We start from the raw sequence: 19,244 nt of genomic DNA, 5'->3' as shown, positions 1-19,244 counted from the left end.
TTACTGAGACGTGGTTAGCAGAAGGCAGCAGTGCTACAGTTCTAAACGAGACAGCACCAGCTGTGTCATATTGAATGGTGCTCCCTGTCACCTGGATCATTCTTGAAAATTATTATTATTAGTTATTAATATTATTGAACCGATAAAAGTCGAGAAATCAGAAGTCAGCAATCAGAAATCACTGTGGATACTGTGGAACACTGAAGGTAAAGATGCAGGAAAGCTCGACGTGAAGACGTAGAAACGGAGAAAGACTACACTTCTAATCCACTATGGCCTCTATAAACAAAGCCTTTGTAGTTTTAACAATGACTTATGCAGGGTTAAACAGCATGCACTTCTCTAAGTTGATTAACAGGAACCTCAACAATACCCACTCTCCATTTGTCATGAATGACGAGATTACAAATTCCCCAAAACAGATAAAATCGAAACTATTAAACAGACCATTGACACAGTAAAACAATGAAACTACACCGTCCCTAAAACCACCTAGAAATATCGTGATTATTATTTCACAATATATTGACCAAAAAACTTTAGATCAAACACTTAGGCATCTTCTGACTATTTACAAACTATTTTAACTCTGTCACAGCTGACTTGCAGCAAAAAGTTAATGGCTCACTGCTATTTCCCCAAAGTCACTAAAAACAGCTGCCATTAAACCACTCTGTGGATGCCTCTCTGTTAAACAACTATAGGCCTTTCGCAAAACTCCCTTTTATAGCTAGGATCTTTGAGAAAGTTGTATTCAATGAACAGCAAGTGGACTCAAGTGGTCTTTTGACAGATATCAATCAGGCTTCTAACCTCACCACAGTACTTAAATGGCTGGTATAAAAGTGTTAAATTATATACAGCTGTGTACTGGGTCAGGTAAAATATCAGTTATGGTCTTACTACTCAGTGCTGCATTTGACACTATAGATTTGCCAGGTTGGACTTTCCGAAGCAGTCTTGGCTTAGGACTTATTTAGAAGGCCAGAGTTACACCATTGGCAGTTATGAATCTGATATGGTGGCTATGACATGAAAGGATTTCCCCAGGGATCAGTTATCAGACCTCTTCTGTTCAATCTCAATATGCTGACTTTGGACCAAATTTTACATAACATTGATTACCATAGTTCATACAGATGATACACAGATGTCTACAGCCCAATCAATGTTTTGAACAAAAAAAAATATTGTATGAGCCAACATTTTTATTAAATAAGGGCAAAATATTATTGAATTAGCAACTAAAAGAAGATAATAAATATAAGGAAACACATATAATCTCAAAGACTAAGTCCGAACTATTGCCTTAGTTTTCACTCAGATGCCACCTTTACCTAGCCTGACGATGTCAATTTTGTGGGCGGAGTTCAGGCTGGTATCCAGGCTAACCTTTACCAGCCATATCAAAGCAATCACCAAAACAGCCTTTTTATAATCTTAAAAATATAGCCGGAATCAAGGGTTTGGTGTCCCAAAAACAGCCAGAGAAGCCCATGCTTTAATCTCCAGTAGAGGGGATTACTGTCTCTAGGGTCTCTTACTGTAACTGACTAACTGACTTACCAAAAAGACCAGTTAACAGCTGCAGCTCATTTAAAATGTTGCCACTAGAGTTTGACCCAGGACCAAGATAACAGAGCACATCACTACAGTTTTACACTGGCTGCCAGGTAGTAATAGAATAGATTGTAAAGTGCTGCTACTAGTCTATTAATCACAGAATGGTTTAGGTTGTGAATACATCTCTGATATGTTAGAATAAACAGAGTAGGGATCTTAGATCCTTGGATTCAGGTCAGCTACTAGAACACTAGAATTAAGCTGTTATGCTGCCTGCAACTGGAACAAGCTGCTACAAGATCTTAGATGTGCCACAAATGTAGTCATTTTAAAATCCAGGTCAAAAACATTTATCTTTTCAAGTGTCTATTTTGATTCAGTTCTAAAATGTGGACTCTATTATTACTGCACTTTAATTCTAGACATAGAGCTTTAGTCACTCCCAGCGGGGAGGTAACATCTTAACATTCAGTGTTCCGAAAACACACAGCAGGGCTACATTCACTATGTTTTCATTCTCCTTAATGTTCTTTGTACTTTCTTTTGATTATATTTTTAATCTTTTAGTTATATTACTGTCTTTTATTCACATATATCATTCTATTTTTTATACGTTGCACTTTCTTTTAATTATATTTTCTACCTTTTATTGCTTTTCACTCTTAAGCACTTTTTGCCTTTATTTTTCCCTTGGATATTCCTTTCGCTTTTATGCATGAAAAGCACTTTAAATTGCCTGTGAATGAAATATGCCATATAAATGAACTTGCTTTTTCTTGCCTGTACTATTTGCAATACACACAATTACCATATTTACAATGCAATAAAATTCCAAAAAATTGAGTGGCTGGTAAAACTCGACATTATACCAGCCACTGTGGCTGGTAGCCCGAAAGGTTTAATTGCTCCCCTAACCACATGCAAACGTGAGCACACACACACCTACACCAAAGTGTTCACAAGCACACAGACACACACACACCCCACACACACATACAATATCTTAAGGGACCATTTCAACACACATATTGCTCTCTAATCAAACTCTCATTTACGTTTTCCACCTCTCTGTGTCTAGGGTAACTGGGTGCAAAGAATATTTAAATTTTGTCGATGATGTCTGAATGGTCATTAGGGTCTAAATAATCTCATGGAGACCTCTGTGAGGAGAGAGAGGACTGGAAAATGAGTTTAGCAAGTAGAGAGGTGATGAGATAGCAGAGAATATTGTCCTCTACAAGTGTCAATAAGGTGTCTTTTATGATTGTCCCCATACATTTTGTACATATCCATATATCTGTCAAACCAAAGTGCAGGGGTAAAGATTTACCAGTTGATCTTGAACAGAGCTGCACTGATGCCAATGACCAGAGGGAGGAGCTCTTTAGTCACAAACGTCCTGTCTTCCTCTTCCAGACTGACACTTGCATAATTATTCACACACACACACACACACACACACACACAGAGAGAGAGAGAGAGAGAAAAAGAGAGAGAGACTCACTCACACACACACACACACACACACACACGCACACACACACACACACACTCACACACACACACACACACACACGCACACACACACACACACACACTCACACACATGCACACACACAAAGAGAGAGAGAGAGAGAGAGAGAGAGAGAGAGAGACTCTTTCTCACACACACACACACACACTCTCACACACACATATGCACACACACAAATTAATATATAGTCATTCACACAGGGTCTGGGTGAGAAAAAATAGCATCAGCTCTTCCTCCTGTGAATCATTTGACAGACAGACCATTTCAGCATGCAATTAATATTTAATAGATCTCCACTTAGGACATAACAAGAAACCATCACACCGTCTGAGGCCTTAATCTTATGTGACGTCAAAATCCAGGTCCTTCTCAGATCTCTGTCTGACTCTCTCTCTCTCACACACAGACACAGACACACACAGACACAGACACACACACGCACCCTCTCATGAGTCCACGTGCATACAAAACACCTCCACAAACACATATATCTTTTTCTGTCTTTTCTCTTTCCGCTCCATTTGTCTTATTTAGAAATTACACAAACAAAGTGGGATTGATTTAAGGCTAATGGATAAACTTCATAGATGGATGTTGTTATGTTGTTTGTAGGATTGAAGACATGTCACTATAGAACTGATGTAGGACTGATAGTGTGATAATATAGTCTTAACAGTGAGTCCCCTACCTCTCTCTCTCCCACTCCCTCTCCCTCTCCACTCATACCCGTTGAGATCTCTATCTAGAGGGGGTCAACAGCATGCATAAGGAAGCAGGTGTGCTGCGTATTGATTCCATGGCAAGGTCATGTTCTCCTGTCTGAGGACCATGTTGAGCCAATGAGTGTGTGAGTGTGTGTCTGTGAGTGTGTGTGTGTGTGTGAGTGTCTGTATCCATGTGTGTGTGTGGTAAGGGTGTGGGTATGGTGTGTGTGTTGGAGGCATTTTAATCAGAGAGCAAGTTGTCCTAACAGGCTGATAGAATTGTAATGAGTTTCTTCCTAAGCAAATTATCTTTTCATCTATTTGCTAGTGATGGCTTGGCTACGTGTGTGTAAGATAGACAAAGAAAGAAAGATAAAGAGAGAGCTGGGCTAATCAAAAGCTGCCCAAACTGACAGAGGAGTAAGAGCAGTCAAGCCGCAGCTTGTACACACTCAAAGACGTGAGAGAAGACACACACTGTCACACATACACACACTCCCACACATACACACACTGTCACACATGCACACACTGTCACACATCCACACAATTTCTGCAAGCAAAGAAAGTGGCAAGAGATCATCAGTACCAATTTGTTTGTGTCCATGTGTGAGAGACTACTGATTGCTTTAGCTCCTGATCCACATGACAGATTGTCCACAATAATCCCCCCTCCCTCTTCTCTCTGCACCATCTCTCTATAACTTTCTCTCTCTAGCCCTCTCTCTCTATCCCTCTCTCTCCCTTCTTACACACACATCAGTAGTCACACATTAGCCCACAGTTGAGAGGTCACACATTCCCCACAGACAGAGAGAGAGTATGAGCATGACATGCAACCCCCCACCCCCACCCCCTCCACCAACACACACTCACACACATCCACACACACACACACACACACACACACACACACACACACACACACACACACACACACACACACATCCACACACACACACACACACACACACACACACACACACACACACACCCACACCCACACACACACACACACTACTCCACATACCAAAAACACACAAGATCACACGCAGACCCACATGCACGACCAAAACTCAGTTGCACTTTTAGAGCGCAAAGGGCTCCAGACGGCCTCAAGAGCAACTTGGGAGCAACTAACTCTAAACCAAATCTGGTGCAGCTCCGTTAGACCCGCGCCGAATATGGGCCAGACCAGGGCCCGCTCGGTTGCAGAGTCAGCTGGCATGGGGGAGACCGGCTGCAGCTGAGCCAGAGGGCCTAGGGCTGTAGCCCAACCTGAGAGCGGAGTGTGAGGAGCGTCAGGCCTCTTGTTCTTTGGGGCCTCAGCATTCTACTGATAAATAATGAGGCTCTGTGGGCAACGAGATACTGTGTTTCTGCACGGAGGATTTGGATTTGTGGCAGGTCAAGTGTGTACCCAGCAGCACTCCTGGGGGAGAGTGCTGGGGGGTGGGGGGGTCTACAGAGTGAGTCAGAGCATACATAAACACACTCAAGAGGTCCTTAGGATGCTCATACATGCACACAAATATGCCCACCTACCCACACACAAACACACACAAACACACGCCAAGCAGGCACGCACACACACTTGCATTTACACACCAGTAGTCTTTTGATTGGGGTGCACACACACATACACCTACACACACACACACACATACACACACACACACACACACACACACAGACACACACACACAGTGTTCTTTCATAGCGTGAAGGCTTTCTCCGCTGCCAGTGACTTGAATGACATCAACTCTCAAAACTCTTTACAGTTTTTTTCAGTCGCTAACGAGCATTTTTCTAAACAGTAGTCACATTTTCAAAACTCTAAACATGATTAGCACAACATCAGTCCTTTGTGGCCATACCATTCACACATTTCATGTTGTTTTCACACAATATGCAGTCAGTGAACACATTTATATAATGCTTACATTTTCTTAACAGACAAGCTATACCTCCAAACAAAATTATGGATTGTTTTTGTATAATTTACAAATGTTAACATACAACATCCCACAATTGCAAACACAATATTCCAAACCTTAGATACAGTATAAAAACCTCTGCTTCTGTAATACAGTAATATCAGTTCTAAATCAATATATCCCAGCTGATAATAAACAAACAATTGAATAATTGACACACAGCTGATGTATGTTGGGTATATTGGGTCAACCACAGCTGATTCCAGTCTGGCTTAGAATCAATGGCATTACTAAGGTATACAGTAAAAGGAGGACTTTGAGGAGTGATGTTTTTGGAAACAGAAACCGAAAAAGATGTCTGGACGAGGAAGAGTTAGAGCAAGGGGCCCAGGGAGAAGAGCAGGCCCAGTGAGAGGAGCAGTGAGAGGTGTAGTAGTGAGAGGAGCAGGAGTAGTGAGAGGAGCAGGAGTAGTGAGAGGAGCAGGAGAAGTGGGAGGAGCAGGAGTAGTGAGAGGAGCAGGACTCAGGAGAAGTGAGAGGAGCAGGAGTAGTGAGAGGAGCAGGAGAAGTGAGAGGAGCAGGAGTAGTGAAAGGAGCAGGAGAAGTGAGAGGAGCAGGAGAAGTGGGAGGAGCAGGAGTAGTGAGAGGAGCAGGACTCAGGAGAAGTGAGAGGAGCAGGAGTAGTGAGAGGAGCAGGAGAAGTGAGAGGAGCAGGAGTAGTGAAAGGAGCAGGAAAAGTGAGAGGAGCAGGAGTAGTGAGAGGAGCAGGAGTAGTGAGAGGAGCAGGACTCAGGAGAAGTGAGAGGAGCAGGAGTAGTGAGAGGAGCAGGAGAAGTGAGAGGAGCCGGATCAGGAGGGTGAAAACAGGAGGACCTTCGTTATCACCTGGGACAACGTGGCCTTCCATCACTCACAAGCAGTTACGGCATGGTTTGAGGTCCACCCAAGACTGATTCGTCTATTTCTTCCACCCTATTCACCTTTCCTCAACCCCATAGAGGAGTTCTTTTCTACATGGAGGTGGAAAGTCTATGACCATCAGCCACATGACCAGTTGTCCTTCCTTGAAGCCATGGATGCTGGCTGCAGGGACATCACAGTTGATGATTGTCAAGGGTGGATCAGGCATTCCAAGCGGTTTTATCCAAGGTGTATCGCCTTGGATAACATCAGATGCGATGTGGATGAAAACTTGTGGCCTAACCCTGAAGATCGCAGGGATTATATGGAATTTTGTGCTTTTTTTTAGTTCTCCCTTTTTACTGGGCTTTTTGCTGTTGCTTTTTTGTTCATGGATATTTTGTTAACTTTACAGTATTTCTCTGTTCCTAAAACACATTTTTTCAAAGCATGCCTCGGTTTCTCTGAACACAAAACCCAAGTGCCAACTCCCTAAACCAATTCTGCTAAACTTTAAGCACAATTCTCTGCTTTAAACACAGATTTCAATTGTTAACCGCACTTTCTTCAAAACACAACACACAATTCTCTGCTTTAGACACAGTTTTCAATTGTTAACCACATTTTCTTAAAAACACTAAACACCATGTTTAGTGTGTGTGTGTCTGTGTGTGTGTGTGTGTGTGTGTGTGTGTGTGTGTGTGTGTGTGTGTGTGTGTGTGTGTGTGTGTGTGTGTCTGTGTGTCTGTGTGTGTGTGTGTGTGTGTGTGTGTGTGTGTGTGTGTGTGTGTGTGTGTGTGTGTGTGTGTGTGTGTGTGTGTGTGTGTGTGTGTGTGTGTGTGTGAGTTTTGCTAGGTGTGTTAAAATGTATATCATTCGGGGTACGAGTGAGAACAAATTGTGAAGCTATGGTCCATCTCTCTTTATCTTCGCCCAGTAAGATGGATAATTGTCAAGTATAAATTACAGATTGATTGGAATGTTCTGCACTCTGTTAATAAGTGCAGCTCTGTCTTAACGTATTGTCTCATATTGTAGCCTTCTTTCAGCAGGGCCTGGGCCTAGCTCAGAAGTTGCTGCAGAAAGTGGAAGAAATTGGACAAAGAGTGCGAATCAGACAAAGAGTGCGAATCAGAGAGAAAAGAGTTTGAAAATATGTTATAAAAACAACATTTAAAGCTGAGTAACGAACACATAGCCTAAAATCTTTGTGTTGAGTCAAAATTAGCCATAGGCCTAAACTTAGCCTATTTACTTAGTACCTCACTATCGTCCTCAACGTGTCCTCAACACAGCGTTCTTACTCAGGCAGCATGCCAGCCACTGTAGGACACTTGCAAGTGGCAAAGAGCAGGCTTATGTTGGTTGTCATGAGTTGGCCTGAAATGTTGGCATGTGTGCAACAAACAAATCTGAATTTGGTGTAATATTATAGGCCTATTCAGAGATGGATTATTCTTAAATTAGATTAGCAGGTTTTAACTTTTTTTTGTCTTTAGGTCAGTCAACATTAAGTTGAAAAGGCAACAGGGACGTAACCTGAAATAACCAAATTAGCCCATTTCGAACTGGAATGTCTTTTTATGGCAAGTAGAGTCCTGCGTGCCTCGTCTCTTAGTTCTTTCCCTGCCATGTTGACTGTTCCTTTAGAATGTATAATAAGGCCTAGGTAGGTTTAATCTAATGCATGCTTAACTTCATTTGGTTCTCATGTAAATACGTGCTGTCTGGATCTTTTTTAAAAAATCAATATTTTAGTTTTCTTCATGTTAACTGCCTTGGCCCACTCCACTGGTGAAAGAAGGACTGGGTCAACTGCACTAAGTCTGAATTTAACCTCATTGTCATACACAGTGAGTCCAGGTGCTGATGAGTTTTCCAGTATGGCTGCCAACTCATTGATGTGTAAGTTAAATAGAGTTGAGCTTAAAGCGCAACCTTGTGTCACTCTACACTCCTGAGGGACATATTGGGCTCTTTTGGATCAAATTTTAATGCCACATTTAGCTCCAGTGCACATTGATTTTATTTTGTCATGTTTTACCTCTCTACAGCACTTTCAATTCCTTTGTAGAACAAACCGTGATGCCAAATGGAAGCAAATGCTTTTTTGAAGTCGACAGAACAAGTGAATCATTTGTTGGGATTTTGAGTATGTTTTTCACTTGGGGTGTGTAGGGTGTAACTATATGATCAGTAATTTGAAAGGAGAATCCGATCTGGCTTTTGCTTAAGACACTGTGTTTCATCAGGGAGTTTATGAGTTTGTAGTTACAGTTTTTCACTGTTGCTAAAACCCGTTTTTCAAAACAATAACAGCTTTCTCAAAACTGCACACAGAAAACTGAAAACCTCACACACAAAATGCTAAACCTGACACTCCCTTTGCAAGATGACTCTTTGCTATCAAATCTGTTAACTGTTCACAAAATGGAACTCGTGTTGTCTGTACAGCTTATTGATACCGAGTTCCCCTTGCTCAATAACTCAAGGGGTGGCGTAGTCACTGTACCCTAGGGGGCGCTACACTCACACACAAAATGCTAAACCTGACACTCCCTTTGCAAGATGACTCTTTGCTATCAAATCTGTTAACTGTTCACAAAATGGAACTCGTGTTTTCATTTGGTACACACAGCCATATTTTCAAAACACACACACATACAGTACTGTGCAAAAGTTTTAGGCAGGTGTGAAAAAATGCTGTAAACTAAGAATTCTTTCAAAAATGGAAGTGTTAACAGTTTATTTTCATCAATTCAATTTTCATCATAAATTAACAAAATGCAGTGAAGTAACAGAAGAAAATTCTAAATTAAATCAATATTTGGTGTGACCACCCTTTGCCTTCAAAATAGCATAAATTCTTCCAGATACACTTGCGCACAGTTTTTGAAGGAACTTGTCTGGTAAATTGTTCCAAACATCTTGGAGAACTAACCACAGATCTTCTGTGGATGTAGGCTTCCTAAAATTCTTCTGTCTCTTCATGTAAACCCAGACAGACTCGATGATGTAGAGATCAGGGCTCTGTGGGGGTCATACCATCACTTGCAGGACTTTCTGTTCTTCTTTAAGCTGAAGATAGTTGTTAATGACATTGGCTGTATGTTTGGGGTTATGTTCCTGCTGCAGAATACATTTGGTGCCAATCATACGCCTCCCTGATGGTATTGCATGATGGATTAGTATCTGCCTGTATTTCTCAGCATTGAGGACACCATTCATCCTGACCAAATCTCCAACTCCACATGCAGAAATGCAGCCCCAAACTGGAAAGGAACCTCTACCATGCTTCACTGTTGCCTGCAGACTCTCATTATTGTACCTCTCTCCAGCCCTTCGGCGAACAAACTGCCTTCTTCTACAGCCAAATATTTCTAATTTTGACTCATCAGTACAGAGCACCTTCTGCCATGTTTCTGCACCCCAGTTTCTATGTTTTCGTGCTTAGTTCAGTCACTTGGCCTTGTTTCCTTGTCGGGGTAGAGCTTTTTGGCTGCAACTCTTCCATGAAGACCACTTCTGGCCAGACTTCCCCGGACAGTAAATGTCTGTACCTGGGTACCACTGGTTTCTGCCAGTTCTGAGCTGATGCCACTGCTTGAAATCTTCCGATTTCGAAGGTAAATAAGCTTGATGTGTTTTTCATCAGCTGCATTAAGTTTCCTTGGCTGACCACTGCATCTACGATCCTCAACGTCTTCTTCAAAAGAGCTTGAACTGCACATTTTGAAACCCCTGTCTGCTTTGAAATCTTTGTCTGGGAGAGACCCTGCTGATGCAGTATAACTACGTTGTGTCTTGTTGCTTTGCTCAGTCTTACCATGTAAATGGATACAAAATAAACATTTATTGTTTACATTTTTCAAAGCATTCTTAGTTCATAGCATTTTTTCACACCTGCCTAAAACTTTTGCACAGTACTGTACATTCATTTAGTACACACAACTAAGCATTTGCTGAACACTACCAAGCATTTACAGCACACAGAAGTGCAAAATTGAAAACACAATCATCGAAACACACCATATGAATGACAATGACTCATTGAGCCATTTCTCCTTTTGTAAAATGTATCAGTGTAGGCCTACATTTTTCATAGTCAAACACAAAACAGCAATTACGGTTGTTCTCACAAACCATATTTAAAATTTCAGTCTCCTGTTCCACCAAACACTAGATTGTATTGACATAAAATTGTATACAAAATGCTTATAGTTTTCTCAAATGCTTACACACATTTTTTGAAAGCATGGCTCGTTTTCTCAAAACTCTGAACACAAATCCCAAAACAACTAACAAAAAATGCAAAACCCTTTACAGTTTTTCACTATTGTTAAGAAGTAAAAAAACAAAGTTCTGTTGTTGCACACAATTTTCAAGTAAAATCTCAAAGCATAAACCTGCAAGACACAAATACTCAAATCTCTAAACTTTCAGGTCTTTTAACCAATTTGCAGAGAGGACTGCACCATAAAAGTGTCTTGAGCCTCTGTTTTGTTTGATAAACTATTGAAAACTTTGAAAAGATCGACAACCAGAGAAGGAGAGGGGTAAGAGTGAGAGGAGGAGAAAGAGGAGGACAAGAAGGAGGAGGAGTAGGAGGTTGAAGAGTAGGAGGACAGAGAGAAGGAAGAGGAGGACAAGGAGGAGGAAGAGAATGAGGACAAGGTGAAGAAGGAGGAGGATCAGGAGAAAGAAGAAGGAGAATGGTCATCTCTAATGAGATTTGGGCCGCTGTGGTAGACCATGTTTTCATGGTTTTTCATTAGAACCTTCAGGATGGAGAACAAGTACGAAATCTACTTGCCTTGTGTACTGTAATACTGCATATCAATAGAATATACATAGTGTGCTCACAGTATTTGTATTTTGCAGGACTGAAAGAGAACCACACTTTCAATATTTTTTTTAAAGCAAAGTAGCATTTTCCAGGAGATATACAGTTTTTCCCAATCGTTTTCAGGCATTTAGCGAATCATGGGTCAACTTCATCTAATGCTCACATCATCTTTGCACAGCAAGAGTCTTCTCTGGCGAATGGGTTAACCATTTCTCATTGCTTTCACACAAATTTCTTTGAGTTTTAACACACTTTTCAAAACAGTTTACACACTTCTCAGAGAAAGACACAAAACCAAATTGAATAACCTTGTCAACACATTGCAGACACTTAGTAGCAGCCTACTGGCACTGCTCTCTATATTCTAAATATCGTCAGCACCTGTGTGAACTCTCTGTGCAAAACTACGTAATCAAGCAGTTCTCAACCTCTAAAAAAGGGTCAATAGATTGAAGTTGATACCAAGCATGTATCGAGGAGGCCACCACCAACAACCTCAGGATGAGGACAAGGAAAAGGTTGTGGTAGAGGTAGAGGGGCCCCTGTCAGGGGACGTGGCATTCGTGTAAGATGCTCAAATGAAATTAGGGCAAGAGTCATTGATCCATAGCGAATCATGACCTCTCCATGAGAGAAGCTGGCCAAAAGGTTCTTTCAAACCTGAGCTGTCATACTGTGGCATCAATTGTTTGTACGTTCAGCAATGACAATACAGTAACACTTTGCTGGCCTTCACAGTCAATATAATGTAGTGTGTTTCACTGTATTTGCACTCTTGGCAGCAACAATTTCTATACTTTTGTAAAGGATGTTGTCACAATACAATGTATACTGTAGTTTCACTACATGTAAAGTTTCAGTATTTTTCAACATATACGGTAAAATTCTGATTACGTGTATTGTAACAGTATTTACAGCCTATTGTACTATTTTTACAGAATCAACACACTGGCCCACACTGGTGGCAGGGGGAGATTGTTCACTGCAGAATAGAGTTGACCTTTTCACTGTATATTGAAACCTATCATTTTGACGTACAGAATATACATGTAATGTGGAAAAAGTACTGCAATACTGTAAATATTTTTGTGTCAGAATCTTTGCCATTTTGTGCACATAGAACAAATGTAACGTAATCAATGGTGTTGACAGGTCCTTGTTTAGAATATATGATATAGTGTTTAGCAATACAAAAACAGAACAACAATATTTTACTGTGTAAAAATTTTCAGATTTTGAATACTTTCTGACAGTATATTCCCTAAGTAAGAGTGCTCAGTACAAAACCCAAATTGTAGTACGTTGTCAGTGGTAAAATAGTCAATACTGTGAGGGTGTTGCACAAAAGTTGAAGTGATGGTTTCATAGGTTGATATTGAAAGCTGTATTTTGAGTTTTGCTATCCATTGTTAAATAAATGAGAAAACATACATTTTCAATTGAGCACAAATTGTAGGTTTTGAAGGAAATGTTTGGTTTTGATGGGTGTGTGATACATTTTTGAGAAGGTAGTGTCATTCTGCAAACATTATATAGTGTTTTGGTCATTTCAGCTTCTGTTAAGGGCTGTGTGTGAGCTGTTTTGAAAAAGTAAACAGTGAATGGAAAAATTCGCCAAAGCGATTGAGAAAAACTGTAAAGGGTTTTGCATTTTCAGTTAGTTGTTTTGGGATTTGTGTTTAGAGTTTTGAGAACGAGGCATGCTTTCAAAAAATGTGTGTAGGAAATTGAGAAAAACTATAAGCATTTTGTATACAATTTTATGTCAATACAATCTAGTGTTTGGTGGAACAGGAGACTGAAATTGTAAATATGGTTTGTGAGAACAACGGTATTGCTGTTTTATGTTTGACTATGAAAAATGTAGGCCTACACTGATACATTTCACAAAAGGAGAAAGGGCTCAATGAGTCATTGTCATTCATATGGTGTGTTTCGATGATTGTGTTTTCAATTTTGCACTTCTGTGTGCTGTAAATGCTTGGTAGTGTGCAGCTAATGCTTAGTTGTGTGTACTAAATGAATGTATGTGTTTGTGTTTTGAAAATATGGCTGTGTGTACCAAATGAAAACACGAGTTCCATTTTGTGAACAGTTAAGAGATTTGATAGCAAAGAGTCATCTTGCAAAGGGAGTGTCAGGTTTAGCATTTTGTGTGTGAGGTTTTCAATTTTCTGTGCGCAGTTTTGAGAAAGACGTTACTGTTTTGAAAAACGGGTTTTAGCAACAGTGAAAAACTGTATATCTCCTGGAAAATGCTACTTTGCTCTAAAAAAATATTGAAAGTGTGTTTTCTTCCTCCACAGTGTGGTTCTCTTTCAGTCCTGCAAAATACAGATACTGTGAGCACACTATATTCTATTGATATGCAGTATTACAGTACACAAGGCAAACAGATTTCGTACTTGTTCTCCATCCTGAAGGTTCTAATGAAAAACCATGAAAACATGGTCTACCATAGCGGCCCAAATCTCAGTAGAGATAACCATTTTCCTTCTTCTTTCTCCTCCTCCTCCTCCTTCTTCACCTTGTCCTCATTCTCTTCCTTCTCCTTGTCCTCCTCTTCCTTCTCTCTGTCCTCCAACTCCTCAACCACCTACTCCTCCTCCTTCTTTTCCTCCTCTTCCTCCTCCTCTCACTCTTACCCCTCTCCTTCTCTGGTTGTCGATCTTTTCAAAGTTTTCAATAGTTTACCAAACAAAACAGAGGCTCAAGACACTTTTATGGTGCCGTCCTCACTGCAAATTGGTCAAAAGACCTGAAAGTTTAGAGATTTGACTATTTGTGTCTTGCAGGTTGATGCTTTGAGATTTTACTTGAAAATTGTGTGCAACAACATAACTTTGTGTACAGTGTTTTGACAACAACGTGATGTGTAAGAGTCTAATGCAGATAAGGGAGTCCTAAGTATTTCCCACTTGGGGCGAGCGATTGATACATGACGTGAAGGTTGTGCAGATTGTGCCGAATTTTCGCTTTTTACTTCTTAACAATAGTGAAAAACTGTAATACTGCAAAATGTTCACACAGATACCTTTGTAGTTGTTGTGGTCAAATTTATCTCCACCCTTGTGAAATGGTTTCAAACTAAATACCAGATTTCAGGGAAATAGCTCACACTAAAATAATCTAAGTTTCTCTTTATCTCACAGATTTTTTCTCTCTCTCTCCATCTATATTCATACACAAGACACACTCATACAAAATTGTCACAGATACAAACACACACACACACACACACACGGACACATACACACATACACACGGACAACCACACACACACACACGCACACACACCTGGGGCCCTATCTTGCACCCAGCGCAATTGACATTGTCACCGACGCATGTATCATTCCTATTTTGCACCCGGTGCACAGCGGGATTTTCCCTCCAGAGGCGCGCGTCGAAATGAACTTGCGCTGAAATGGGCGGGGCGGAACAGAGAAGGCGTTTCTCAGGCGCAAGTCTTCCCTGGTGGTATTTTGCAGTTTCAAAACAACAGTGCACCGTAGACCAGAAAAAAACTAGTCTAATGTCAGAGGCGCATTGTGTAGAGTCTGTGGTGCGTATTCAGACGCTATTTTAAGGGCGCGTGCTTGGCCGCACAGTAGAACCTATAGGCTACACTTTACTTCTCCTGCCACACGAGAGATTTACACCAATTTTTTTGGCAAGCCATATATAATTACAAGGAAAATAAAGTATTTACCACATGAGGAAATCATTGTGATATCCATATCCAAGATATTTTAAAAATAGGCATACATCTAGCGTACACATTGACCCAAATGATTCAGGTTAATTGTAATGGCGGTTCAAACCAGACTGGTTGGCCAATAGCGGCATGACACATAGGAATATAAAGACACCTGTCTAAATGGGTTCTCCGTCAAGAGCCCGGAAACAGAGCTGAAGAACAATTCCGATATTCTTATAAGACTGTCATACCATCATGTAAGTCCATTAAGAACCTTACTCGCCGACGTACCAGTTAGGTTGCGGTTAATCGTAATTTTTGTCCATTGCGCAGTGAAACGGAATACGTCTTGGGGCAGAGGATCGGACGCCGGAGGGAGAGGGTCTACCGGCCCAGGCAGACATATCTTTCTTTGAGTGAGGATGAATGCAGGCGAAAGCTACGCCTGTCCCGTCAGGCTGTGACTGATGTCTGCCATCTCCTGGCAGATGAGCTGGGGACAGACGCACACTGTCCCTATGCCCTCCCCGTTGCAGTCCAAGTAACAGCGGCACTGCATTTTTATGCATCTGGGTCGTTCTAGCACCCCCTCAGCTCTATTGGAGGCATATCAATGTGCAGTACAATGTGCACTGTACTGCACAATTTTGAAAACATTTGTTTGAGCTGACAAAAAACAAGTCCGAGCGGACAACAAGATGCGTCAACTCAACTCTGCCACCTTGTGGACACAGGAGGGAATTACAATTGAAAGAATGCGTTTCAGACAGACCGACCGACAGACGGACGGACATACCCTCTTATAGAGATGCCGGACGCATCTAAAAAACAACAAGAAAAAATCCGATACCGATATTGACCGATATTTCATTTTTATGCTAATATTGGGCCGATAATATCGGTGGGCCGTTAATATCGGACATCTCTAATCACGGCAATATTTTCCCATGCTTGCTGGACTTTGCTAACTTTTGGAGGGTTTCTCGCATCCCCATATATATCTATCTCCTGGCTTTTTACGGCCCGGCTGTGAACCTTTCCGGTCTGCCTCCAAGTAATTCCGCAATTATAATAACAAGCCGCTATGGAATATGCGCTCGTCGCTCTTAAAGGGAATGTGAGATGACGCTCTGATTGGTTTATTGCATATTACGCCCAAACCACACCTATGGCTGAGTAACCTCCTTTGGACCAACCCATTTGACATTTGCGCCAGACACAAGTGTGTTTTTTCCGCCGTTATAATACCAAATGCGCCATAGAGCCGCCCACACAGCCAGGGCCGGATTAAGACATTTTGAGGCCTGGGGCTAATTACCAGGATGAGGCCCCTATATCGCCCCCGACGCACATCGTGACACGCACACAAACCCACGCCAGGTGCACTGTCACATCAGTGTTTTAAAGTCCACAGAACCACTCTATAAATATGATCAGTCTAGAGCCAAGGATAAAATGTATGTGTGTAGTAGACTACACTGTAGACAATAATAAACCAATAATGCAAATGTATACATATTTCCATTCATTCAAAAGCAAAAACAAGGCTAAATAGCCAGGGAATGAAATAACGAATTGATTAAGCATATGCCTATTAGTGAAGCAACAGCTTGGCTCCGCGCCCATGTTTCTATGCGAGAGCACCGACGTGCGGTCAGGGGAGGCAGAGCTTCACATGTCATCATTAAAGTAAAAAAACAAATAACGATCAAAGGAAATAAATATTTTCTACTGGTCTGTGATTATAAATGTATTTTCTGCATGATTCCAATCATTTCGAGCAGTTTTATAATCAAAATCGCTGAATTTGCGCATGTCCTGTTCAAACAGACAGGCTTCATCTCAGATTGCGCAATACCTCACAAACTGGACTGAGTGTAGAACCTATTTAGTCCTGCTGATCTGACAAAAAACTTCAGTGAAAACCTCTACACTAATATTTGACCATGACTGTGAAAATGGAAGATTCTATAGCTAAGCTAAAACATTTCACTTAGCTATGTCTAACTGGCTTGCACATAATTTGTCTATAATTTTCAATGAATTAGCCTAATCTGCAGCGATATGCGTGAGGATAAGAACTCATACATCTTCAATTGCTGAAAGAATTTACGTTTTATTAGGCCTATTTAGATGGAACCGGGAAGCCTGGCTTGTTACCTGCATCATCGTATTTGAAAACGCGTTATTAAAGGCACCCAGTGCAACTTTATGTAAACATTCAATGAAAAATAAACATTCAATTTCCAGTCTTTTTTGCACGTAGTACGTTTCAATAACTCCATACCATTACATATCGTCATTCAAGGAGCAAAGATGAGACGTCGTTGTGTGGTGAGAACTGATAGAAAATCGTAAACAACAACAATCGCCGGTGGGGAGTGGCCATTTTTCCATTGACTGGAATCCTGCTGTATTTATTGTAGGTTACAAAAAATAAAGAAAATGGCGGCGATTGTTGTTGCTATCGATTTTCTATCAGTTCTCACCACACGACGACGTCTCCTCTTTGCTCCTTGAATGTCGATATGTAATGGTATGGAGTTATTGAAACTTACTACGTGTAAAAAAGACTAGAAATTGAATGTTTATTTTTAGGCCTCGAAAGTTGCACTGGGTGCCTTTAAAAGCGTTTATCCCTGTCTTGATGATGTGGTGCGAGCCAAAGCAAAGTTTAGAAATGTGAATTAATCTTCTTCAGTCTTACTTTGCACTTGAGGGCTTTTGCGATTAGAAGGTCACGGTCAACGGACCAGTCTTTTGGCCCCACTCTCGTGCTTTCTTTGACCGGACATTTTCGCGCATTATAATTTGTTTCACTCTGAATGTTTCTAATGTTATGCGCGGTGCGGTGCCGTTGACTCACTCGACATCGGGCGACCTGAGGCCCCCCTGGTGGCGAGGCCCGGGGCTGCAGCCCGGTCAGCCCATTCGTTAGACACGGCCCTGCACACAGCTACTTGCGTTTGGCGCTGTCCTACTTGCGTTTCTGATCGTTAAAATAGGGCCCCTGGAGTACCTCAGATTCACATGTGACCTTAAGAAATCCCACAGCCATGCTGGAATTGCAGCTCACAGTGCCAAACCAATACTTTGGAAAGTATGAGAACTGGATTAAATCACTTGAGCTCTTCACCCACAATGGGCTGACTGAACATCATCCTGATACCTATGAACTCCATCAGACCCACACTGTACTCTAACACTGTGGACAGTATCAGGTCTGTAGACTCTTCTGTCTGTGCATCTGCACTTCGAGAGCAAAGGGTGAACAACATCCATTTCATAGGTCTTTCATTACCCACAGAGACCACACATGCTGATCAAAATGTTGCACTGTACTGTAAATCGTGTTGATAAAAGAACCTGCTAATAATGTGAATGAAATGTAGACGGGATTAGGTTGATCCCTTTTCTCCAAATGAGGCATGCAGTGAAAAAGCCATGGTCTTGACTTAGTACGCTGTCTGGTCTAGACCCATGATTGTGACTGTCTCACTGACTCCACCTGATGTCTGGTTAAGACGTGTACTATTGGTTTTATGATTAGATCTATGATGTCTCATTGTAGCCTGCAGTTTGGCTTTGTGACGGAGGCACTTCAAAACGGCAATGTCACAGCCAGCCCATAATAGGAAGTGTCGTTTACTAACAATGAGCCACAATGTGATAGTGCGCCAAAATATTACAAAAATGTATTCACACGTCGGTGTATTTATTTACAAATTTGAAATCCAAGGCAAAGGCAAAAATCTGATCCAATCAACAGAAACCAGCAACGGGGGTCAAGTTGGCGACAAGCAGTTGTGACTCACCCAGTGGCTGTCCAGCGATAATGCGTGCGTTCTCACCGCCCACGGCGGCGCGGGCGGTCCGCTCGCTCAGATACTGCACGAAGGCGTAGCCCTTGTGCACGGAGCAGCCCACGATGCGGCCGTACTTGGCGAATATAACTTCGATGTCGCTCTTGGTGACGATGGCCGTGTTGAGGTTCCCGATGAACACGCGGGAGTTAATGGAGCGCGGGTCATTCTTGTTGGTCACGTTGCTGGTCTGACTCTTG

At 41.6% G+C, this 19,244-nt stretch overlaps 1 protein-coding gene across 1 annotated transcript in view; it reads right to left on the bottom strand.

The window, feature by feature from the left end:
• The window catches only part of LOC308378490 (RALY RNA binding protein like), a gene marked incomplete at both ends in the record, with an annotated part of 31,381 nt that overhangs the window by 12,129 nt on the left and 8 nt on the right, over positions 1-19,244 (bottom strand). The window contains one exon of the mRNA XM_080855430.1: positions 18,997-19,244. This exon is cut by the window's right edge and continues 8 nt beyond it. Coding sequence (XP_080711556.1) covers positions 18,997-19,244 — 248 coding nt within the window. The remainder of the gene's footprint in view (positions 1-18,996) is intronic.

This window comes from Sprattus sprattus (assembly GCF_963457725.1).
Source record: "Sprattus sprattus genome assembly, chromosome: 17".
Classification (NCBI taxonomy): Eukaryota; Metazoa; Chordata; class Actinopteri; order Clupeiformes; family Clupeidae; genus Sprattus; species Sprattus sprattus.
This window is presented reverse-complemented; position numbering and strand designations above follow the sequence as displayed.